At 46.4% G+C, this 10,370-nt stretch overlaps 1 protein-coding gene across 2 annotated transcripts in view; it reads left to right on the forward strand.

The window, feature by feature from the left end:
- The window catches only part of LOC109321964 (E3 SUMO-protein ligase NSE2-like), a 154,166-nt gene that overhangs the window by 40,674 nt on the left and 103,122 nt on the right, over window positions 1-10,370 (forward strand). Inside the window, exon 1 of one of the 2 annotated variants that reach the window (XM_019552700.1) lies at window positions 8,177-8,287. The exons of the other annotated variant lie outside the window; for it this stretch is intronic. Within the exon in view, the coding sequence (XP_019408245.1) occupies window positions 8,192-8,287 (96 nt within the window). The 5' untranslated portion in view covers window positions 8,177-8,191. Of the gene's footprint in view, window positions 1-8,176; window positions 8,288-10,370 lie in introns of those variants that run through there. 2 annotated transcript variants of the gene reach the window in all.

Below are 10,370 nucleotides of genomic sequence, written 5' to 3' on the forward strand. Positions count from 1 at the left end.
GGTTGCCCTTGCAAATGTTTCCAAGAGCTGTGCTTTATTTGTACATCAACAAATGATATGATATTCACTAAGGATTTGAATCCAGCCATTGAAGAATAATAAATGACTGTTTAGGTTGAGCTGAAATTTTGCAGCTGATTCAGTTACAGTGGTGACTCACTTTGAATTGGTTCTCACATGATTCAGAAAGTGTATGGGTGACTCAACCCACAAATTTACTTAGCTCCCATGTTATTTTCCTTGCAGTGAAAAAAAATGTTTATCAAAAGTAAATAAATAATAATTGCAACAGACATTGACTTTGCCCCTGGGTAAAATAAATGTATATGTTAAATGGCTGCACATTTGCAGAACTTTAATGCTGAAATCAGACTCCATAGGATTTCTAAAATAAAAAAGAATGTGCCATAATTCTTTTTTTAACTTGTGCTGTCGCTTTGCTAAGTAGTGGAAGGAGTCATTTACACCTGATAGAGGAACTTGGTAGGCCTGTGCAAAGTGGCAACTATTCTCTTTGGATTCAGAAGCGGTCATTTTGGAGGGACAGTGATTTGATCTGGTGATTCTAATCACTGTCCCGATTTGATTCGGCTGAGTTGGATCTGAAGATTTGGCACTGCTTCGGAGATTTGACCATAGACTAAACAGGCAGCAGTCCTTGAGGATGCTGGATGCAGCTGCCTCCAGCTGGTAAGTCTGTTGTGGTGGGTGGAGGAGGAAGGGGCGTTGGCGGGGTGCAGCTCAACACCCCCCCACAGCAAGGGAGGGAGTGGGGCTGGGACAAGCCACGCAGCCAGGGCAGAGGGGGCATGGGACTCGGGAAGGGGCGCTCCTGCTGTGTGCCATTGGTCCGGGAGCTGCTCATGTGGTGGCTTGTCCAGCAGCTCTCACCACTGCTCCTGCCACTGGTACAGGAGGGCATGGGGCAGGGGCATATGCCCCAGAATCTGCACAGGGCAGGCAGGGCTGGGGCTGCACTGGGAGGAAGGCGCTGGGAGCGGGGCTATGCCCCACCCAGTGCTAGCCCAGCCAGCGTGGGGCCATCACAAGACTGAGCCCCTGTCTGCCTCCGGACAAGTAGTGCCCAGTGACAGGAGCCAGCCTGGCCTCCCCACACCTGGATGAGCAATGGCTTCACCCTGGCTGGGTGAGTGGCAGCAGGGCATGGGGAGAGGCATATACCACCCAAAAACATGCCGCAGCCTTCCCATTGCCCCCACTCAGCCGCCTGCCTAGATCCAGAGGTACCCACCCCCATCTGCATGCTCTGCCACTGCTTGCCGATCTGGGGCAAAGCTGCTGCTTGTCCAGGAGGTGCGGGGAGGCCAGGCCAGCTCCCGCCACTCTGCTGCTTATCCAGAGGCAGCGCAGTGGCTCAGTCTCGTGCTGGCCCTGCACTGGCTGGGCATCTCCCAGCACCTTCTGCCTTCTCCCCAGTGCAGCCCCAGCCCTACCTGCTGTGTGCAGATCCTGGGGCACATGCCCCCGCCCCATGCCCTCCTGGACCAGTGGTGGGAGCAGTGATGAGGACCGCCAGACAAGCTGCCACACCAGCAGCTCCCAGACCAGAGGCACGCAGCGGTACAAGCCACACCATTTCTTCCCTGGACAGTGCATGCCCCAGCCCAGGTCCCAGCCCCAGCTCCAATCCCTCCCTCGCTGTGGGGACATTGATCTGCCCCCTCCACCCACCACAACAGACTTACTAGCTAGAGGTAGCTGCATCCAGCGTCCTCGAGGACTGCAGCCTGTTTAGTCTATGGCCAAATTGATTCAGAGTCTTCCAATTCGATTTAGAGTTTTTAATGGGTCTCCTGATTCTATTCGGAGATTTGGCTGATGAATCGGGCCAAATATGCTCTAAATCAAGTAGGCTATTGAAGCTTCTCACAGCCCTAGAACTTGGGTATGTCTATACAGTGCAAGGCAACATCATGTGCCTGCCCCTGATCAAGAAGCCATGTAGTAACTTTAGTGTGGTGCTACATATTCACTAATAGGCTGTCCTGATGTACAGAATATATAGGTTTGAAGGCTTCTGGTTTAGAAGCTGGGGTTGTCATCGGTAGTCCCTTGATGCAAGGATGGCAGTCTTTTAGTAGACAGGGAAGTCACTGGTGAGTGCAGAGAAGACTGACGAGCCCAATCCAAGATTTACATGTTTAATGGCAGACATGACATACAATTCCAGAAGGAAGGAGTAGATCCTGGTGATATTGAGTCACAGCTGTTTCCCTTTGTCTCTCTCACCTATTCTTTTCCATAGTGAGGGGAGTTTGTTCAAAATGATTGATGTGATGGCACAGTAATTCCTGCAATCTGATCCATATCCTTTCTTGAATATGGTTACAATTCTGATCTCTCTCAAGTCAGTAGGAATCCAGTTCAGAAGCTGGTATACTCAGAGTGGGAGTGGCATGCCACAGCATCATGCTACCGTGCACTGTGTAGATCCGTCCTTAGAAAGACTGCTGTAACGCCATCCGTTATTTTGTCATGGCCTTTACAAGCTCATGGCCAAGTTTCTCAAAAGTGAACAAGTGAGATTTGGCTGCCTCAGTTTTGAGACAGTTTAAGAGGGTTTCATTTCAGAACTGAGCATCCACCTTCTGAAAATTAGTCCCCTTTTAAGATGTCAAGTTGGACACTCAAAAAGTGAACAACTGTAATATTATTTATCACTTTTTGAAAATCTTGGCTGAATCCTATAGCAATACCAAAATGACAGAGGTCAGAATTCTACACACAGATCAGCATCTCCTTTTTCAGTTTGGCCCAGAACAATATAACTATATACTTCTAAGCAACATAATATGCTGAATGAATAATCCCACTCTATTTTTTTCAAATTAAATAATAAAAGATCTGGAAAATGAGCAGTTCTGCCTGTCAGTTGAATTGGATTAATAGATGTCATTAAAATGATTACATTGCCCTTCTTCACATGTCCCATGATTTCCATTAAACTTATTAATAGTGTCTTAAAAGATCCATCTCCTATTAGAAAAAGGCCTCTTCCACTGAAGAGAAATATAAAGGTAATTCTTTGCCAGATTGTCTCTCCGGATGGGAGCTCTTGCAGTAATTTGGGTGTGTCACAGAGCTTCAGAGTATTTTAATGAACATAAATAGAAAGACATCTTAATAAACACATAGGACATCATAAATCATACTTGTGTATACAAGGAATCAAGAACTCTGAGCTGATTAAGATCTAAAGGATGTTTGCACTTGAGAGACAAAGAGAAAGATGCAAAGGCTAAGAAGTAGTGGTGGAAATGTCAGATGCGGGACTGCTGTAGGGTGGTGTGCAATGGGGCATTTTTGTGGTTCATAGAATGCAGTTCTATCAAAAAGTTTGTCAAACAACCACAAATTATTAGGCCTGTTTGTAGAGCCAGTGGTCTCAACCATCTGAGATTCAAGGCACACTTTAAAAAATGCCTGCTCTTAGTTTTCACTTGTTTTTTGACTATGGAAAAATAATAAAGCAACTTTTCTGTTGCAGAGAGCTCAGATCACAGCAGCTCAGAATGATTGTAACACCATTAATTCCTCTCTGAAATCCCTGGGTTTACTTTGTGAATCATGTTGGCACACCTAACAGTGCTGACATAGTATGGCAACCCATGGTACCCTAGAAAGGATTTCAGGGCCACCCAAGGGTGCCCTGACACCCTGGTTGAGAAGCACTGTTGCAGAGAGTGAACCAAAAGTGTGTTTACTTTAACTTACGCTCAGTTAAAGGAGAAGGCATAATGATGGCTTTGAGCCTGAACCACAGCACTTAGGCCAGACTCTTTACCTCTCTGTGCTGCCATCTCCTAATTTGTAAAACGAGGCTGCTTTTGGCTATGTCATCAGCCTAAATTTATTAATATTTGTGAAGTGTTTTGAGATGTTAGACTCGCAAAAGCAGGGTTCTGCAGGGTTCTACAAATTGGACCATTTCAGACAGGTTTGCAAGAGATGTTGTGGCAGAGTTGTTAAGGTATCTTGCTACAGCTTCTGAGGCATAAGTCCAAACCTGGTTCTAGAGTCGCACAGAAGGCTTCATGTAGCGGGTTGTTCCTCCTTTAGCTTGGGCCAAGAACCACCCAGTCTCCTTTCCTACCTCAAAATCAAAAGACTACTAAAACATTAACAAAATCCCTATCCTGCCCCTCCCATCCAGTGCTAGGGCTTTACCGCAGTCCTGCATTGTTGCTTTTCTTCTCAGTTACCCTCCTCTCTTCAGGAGCTTTTAACTTCCTCTAGGGCCAGCCAGTCATTCCTTTCAGCTGGCCCAGTGCTCCTAGGCAGGCAAGTCTCTAACCCCCTGCAGCTGGGCTCCAGCCCTTGAGCCATGCACCTTGTACACTACCACTAGTCAGCCCAGCTGAAGAGCTGGCTTTGCAAGCTAAGGAATCAAAGGCAGAAACTGGCCAAGTCAAGAGAGCACTAGGCTTGGGTAGACCTTTGATCTTTTTGTTGTGCCCTTTTGAGCCCTGATTCCATAACTTGTGGCAGATGGTCTAAAGAGGGCCCCATTTCAGTCAGCTGCCAACACATGTTGTTCCTTTGGCACTAGTACCTTTCATTTTGTTGTCTTTATATGTTAATCAGGGAAGTCAAAGCTCTTCACCCAATATGTCATACAGTGTCTGGGGTAAACACCTGCATACACTTCCAGTCTGTGGAAATGAGCCTTGGGACATCTTGGTTTCTGGAGCAAAAGAACAACTGCTCATTTATGTAATATTCTTATACAAGGCGTGAGAAGGACCCCAGCAAGACACAGGAGTAAATAAACATGGTTTTAGAGGTAGGAAACCTACAGACAAGCACCTCAGTTCCATTATCTTTCACAGGAGCCACTCTGCAGCCCTGCAATGTCATTTGTCAGCAGCACAGTCAGGGTAGGTCGTCTGTCAGTAAGTGATACCCGGGGATATGGAAAGAAAACCTCTTGGTGTACTTGTAGTAAAACAATGTTGTGTTTAAGTGCGTGCCCAGCAGTGGTGCTGGAGCATCCTACATAATGATCTTAGCTCTGCCTATATCATTAACAGTCCTACATGATGGCTTGCGATATACGTGTTGTCCAGGTGGTAACTAAGGCTGAATGTGAAACACGTGTGGCTTTTTTCTCTGGGACTATTGCAGCAATTACCTTTGCAGCTGCTGCTACTTGTAAACAAGCTGTTGTGACTGATACTTCTGCTCACATGTGTCCTGATCACTCCCAGTCCTTAGTTATGTCATTTCCAGGATGTTCAGAAGGGTGTGTATACCTCCACCCCCATTTCAAAATCAGTGCAACTCTCATCGGATTGACTAATTACTGGAAGGTGTTGCTTAGCACACACTTTTTGGCTGACTGTACCACTAAAAGCACAGTCGTTTGCTTAACATACCGTGCATGGTTTCCATGTGAAGTAACCCATATTAGCGTTTGCAAGGTGTCACTGGCTTTTGGTTTGCAAGTGGACATTTATCTAATATGCTTCACAGACTAAGAAGCAAGTACATCACAGCATTGTTGTGCTCTTAACTGTTTCATAGATGCCCACTCTTTATGTTGTCCTCTTATTTTTGTCATGCTGGTAGTTCTTGTCAGTTATGAATCTGCAAAGGAGGATTGGGTGGGGAGTACTGCAGTAAACCATACATCACCTATTAGTGTGTCAGGCTGTCACAATATATGTTACGGGAAAATTCAGCCTTATCAGAGGGCATTCAGAACTGATGTCAGATTTTACCTTCATTGCTTTGTCACTTCTTAGATCACTTTATGCCCTGGCCATGCCACAAGAGACTCGGTGCCAGAGAGAAGTTACTTGACTGCAACAAATGTATTTATTTGCCATTGTAGTGGGTGGATATACCTTATTATTCACCTGTGACAGAAGATCCACTAGTCATTTTGGTAACAGCCCAGGTGACAACACAGCAACAAGTGTGGCCACAGCACTTGTCTATCTATACCAGTTAAAGAGAAGCTCCCTCCCTTGGTGGAGGGAATAAGAGTTTAAAATTGCCAAGCTTTGTAGCAGTAGTAATTATTGAACAACTCATAAAGGAATAATATCTTATTGATTTTTATCAAATCTGGCTCTCCAGGTTTCTATAGTGTTTGTTACCTGAGCCCTGTAGTGTCCCATTCATATATGCCCTGCTACTAGAATATTTTCATCCAACAACCAAGATTAATAGATTGCTATCATGCAGTGGCTACTGTTGAGTGGTATTATGTTGTCATTCAAGTTCTCTGTAATTGCATACATTGCCTTCAGAAAGTAGCTGCTTCATTGTTGCTTGCATGTTAGGGTTATAATTGTATACTTAGCCAGTTGCACCCTCCTTCCACCCCTATGAGGAGGCTGAGCTCCATCATCAGGATATTTGAGGTGTCCTATACTTGCAAATATTGTACCTATTTTCTTTGTGTAGGGGTCTACCCAGCTTCAGGAGGCAGCTGGCTGATTTTGTGAGCAGATCATGGGGCCGGCTGCCATTTTTGCTGGCTTAGAATGCAGAAGCCCCCCACTCCTCTGGCCGAGGGGCCGTGGTGGCCTGCCCCTGCCACTGATTGGTGAAGAGGGCTGTCTGTCACCTCCAGATATCTCAGCTTGAGCTGCTGTTTTCTTATTCTTGCAACTTCTGAAAGCCAACGTTTTTTTGCAGCTGACACAGAGCAATCCTGTTGTGAGGGATGCTTTCTTGAAACAATTTAGAAGAATGAGTCCTGGATTTATCTGTCGGTGCAGCCCTTGCCCTGGGCCTGGAATGTCTTGTTTCTTCTTTGTCTCTCTTAGTGGTGTTGCAGATACTGGATCCTGTTGCTTGCCTGTTCTGCAGCTACATGTGAGCACCATTGCTCTTGATCTGCTGTTGGTTTTCTCAAAATTTTTTTATACCACTTTTACTTTGGAAATCATCAGGGGAGATCAACAGCAAATAGGTAGAGCCCTTTTCTCCCCAGCACCACCTGGGGTGACGAGGAACAGTGGTAATAAGCTGATGGAGAATAGGTTTAGGTTAGAGATCAAGAGGCAATATTTTACAGTTAGGGTGGCCAGAATCTGGAACCAACTTCCCAGGGAAGTGGTCCTCGCCCCTACCTTGGGTAAATTCAAAAAGAGGTTAGATGATCACCTGTCTGGGGTCTTGTGAACCCAGCATTCATTCCTGCCTGTGGCAGGGGGGTCAGGCTAGATGATCTGTTCAGGCCCCTCCTGACCCTAGCAACTATGAAATGTAGCATATCACCCAGGCTTCTCACTTCCATTTATCATTTGGAACTGGTAGGGGACATGATGTAATACTGTCACCTGGCTAATGTACTAACGTGGCAGGGTTTTTTTACACGATTCCCACTCCACTGAATGAATTGTCATGTACGTTGGTCTAGAGGTGAATCACTTTACTATGGGATGTAGAGTTAATCGGCAGCAATCCTCTTCCCTGCTCCCTCAGAAGTGCAACCTGTTGACCCATGTATCCCTGTTTGGAATTAGCTCTATCGCTAGTTCTCAACATTTTTAGAATTGAAGCTCCCCTCGTTTGATTCAAGGCACCCCTTAGAAAATATCAGATCTCAGTTTTCACTTCTTTTTTTGACGATGGAAAAATAATAGAGCAATTTTTCTATTGCAGAGAATCTAGAAAGAGCACCACAAGTCAGAATGGTTTTTAACACTATGGACTCTTTTTACCTGACACCACTGGGTTCATCTTGTAAATCATGTTTGCACATCTAACAATGCTGACACTGCATGGCATCCTTTGGCACCCTTGAAAGGATCTCGGTACACCCTGGTTGAGAATCATTGAACTACATCAATAATTACCTCTGTGTGGTTTAAAGATCACTCAAAGCCGAGGAATCAGATATACTTCATTCAGTGTCTGATCAGTACTGTATAACATAGGGCTTTGCATAACGCAGTGATTGTTTCCACTTGCACTTCAAAGAATCTCATAACATCCTCTTTTGCTAGCTTTACATAATGGTACCAATTACAAGTTAACGTTAACATAATACAGAATACCAAATGTGCATAAGCAGTTGTTAGCAATGTTCACTGAGCATCTGAACCACTCTGCACTTTTGCATGGATCAGTGGGTTTTCAGGCAGTTGTAAGTCCATTAGTTCTGCTTGTTCTGTGTCCTAGGACTTTTCTCAACTTGCTGTGATTGCTGAGCAAGATGGCCAGCTTCATTGTCCCTTATCTCGCCTCTCCCTGGAATTTCACGGAAGTGCTGCCCCTGCAGACACCTACATCTTTCTGCAGTGACAGACTTGTATGACTGGGATTGCCTCTTGTAACACCACTGCTGTTTGTGGCCATTCTTCCCCATTGTAGATAAACACAGCATCATTTTCATGAAATGATGGCAGCTTCCAGGATCCCGAATCATACTGCATTTTTTTTATCTATAATTTCCTGTGACTGGTGTGAGTTTTGAGCAGTGCAGACATCTTTGGTTTTGGTTTTCTGTTTCACAAAATCCCAGCATGTGAAAACTTATGCTTTGTTTGGTCTTATAGGGCGCAGACAGAAGTGACAATTTTTGCCTGATCTGGCCACAGAAAGCAGTCTATAGCAATGACCAAACAAGTGCATGGCTAAAGATCACTTCAGAAATGGCCAATTGGGAGAAAATCTGAACCATCATTGTGTGAGGGGTCAGATGAAGATGTTTCAAAACAGGTTTTCATCTTTAACTTCCTTCTGTCTGCCTGCCAGCCTCCCAGCTGTTTGCAGAATGGGAGGGAGGAAAGGGAGGTGAGGGAGTTCAGTCTGGGAGTTTTTCAGCCCCTGCTGGAGGGTGGGGCAGGCGTATTGGAGCACCCCAAGGTGGGAGGACTCAAATTCACCCATACTACCCTGTAGCACTGGCTGGGGAACCCCTAGAATGAGCTCCCTTGCCTCCCTTTCTTTCCTCCCATTCTGAAAACTTTGCAGGCAGGGAGGGAGGAGGGACCATTGCTAAGAGCAACCTGGTGCAGTCTGGAGCCAGCAGCTACCTTCCCCTCCCCCCAGAACTAACAGTGAACTTCTCTTTGGTCCAGCGGATTCGGGGGATCGTTGTAACTCAGAACAGTTCCTGCTAACAGGGCTTAGCCTCCCCCCGCAAACTAATTTCATGGTGGCAGGTGACAGCAGCAGCACCACAGTGCTGCCGCCCTACAGCACCGGGCACCAGTCAGCATTTAGCCAGGCCAGTGCCCCATGCACACTCACCTCCACACGGCACCACTGCTCCAGTGCCATTGCCACACCTGCTGCCATAGTGCCATGCCCAGTGCCCCTGCTGCATGTTCCTCCAGCCCCCCCAAATAATATTTTCTCCTGCTGCCTCTGGGCAGGAAGCTGTGCATGCTGGCTGGGGGCAGGGCCAGGGCAGTGTTCTCAGCAGGTGCAGGTAGGAGCATGGCACGGGCTGCTCTGAGTCGGAGTAGGTGCGATGCGGACCCATGCAGAACCCATGCAGAGCATCACAAGGGCAGCCGTGGGCCGGATACAGTCAGTTGGTAGGCCGTATTTTGCCCACCCCTGCTGTACTTTAACAGCTCCCCATATGGACCAGAGTCTGGCTCTGCGCCCTTTTTGCAGTATGTATATCATTATTTTGATACTGTTTTTCATTCAAGTCTTGTGGTGGAGAAAATGGGGGGACTAGGCCATATCTGAACCCATACATAACTGCAGCCTACTTAGTCATGCTCACTAAACTGCGGCCTCATTATCAAATGTTGACTAGGTTGGGTATACCATGCCTAATGAAAATGGGTGTGATGTGTATGATCATTTTTAATTGTAGTATCTTTTAGTAAGGGCATTTCAAGGAAGTGAAAATAATTGTCACAGGCCAAGTACACAGTATTTTTTCCAACCAGCTTAAAAAATATTTCCTACTTTTCTCTGGGGCGTGAGGGTCAGCATAAATGCTGGCTTGCATCCATAGATGCTTCTCGGGCAGGTCCCGGGACGTCATTCTCCCCTTGTACTCGGCCTTGGTGGGGCCGCGGCTGGGGTGCTGCGTCCAGTTTTGGGCTCCACAGTGGAGAGGCTTGAGAGGGTCCAGAGGAGAGCCACGCGCATGATCAGAGGTCAGGAAAACAGATCTTACGATGACAGGCTGAGAGCCATGGGGCTCTTGATGGCCACCTATAAGTTTATGAGGGGTGACCACCAGTATCTGGGGGAACGTTTGTTCACCAGAGCGCCCCAAGGGATGACAAGGTTGAATGGTCATAAACTACTACAAGACCATTTCAGGCTGGACACAAGGAAGAAATTCTTTACTGTCGAGCCCCCAGGGTCTGGAACAGTCTGCCATCGGAGGTGGTTCAAGCACCTACATTGAACACCTTCAAGAG

This window comes from Crocodylus porosus, unplaced genomic scaffold, assembly GCF_001723895.1.
Source record: "Crocodylus porosus isolate Cpor-Errol unplaced genomic scaffold, CroPor_comp1, whole genome shotgun sequence".
In the NCBI taxonomy this organism is placed as follows: Eukaryota; Metazoa; Chordata; order Crocodylia; family Crocodylidae; genus Crocodylus; species Crocodylus porosus.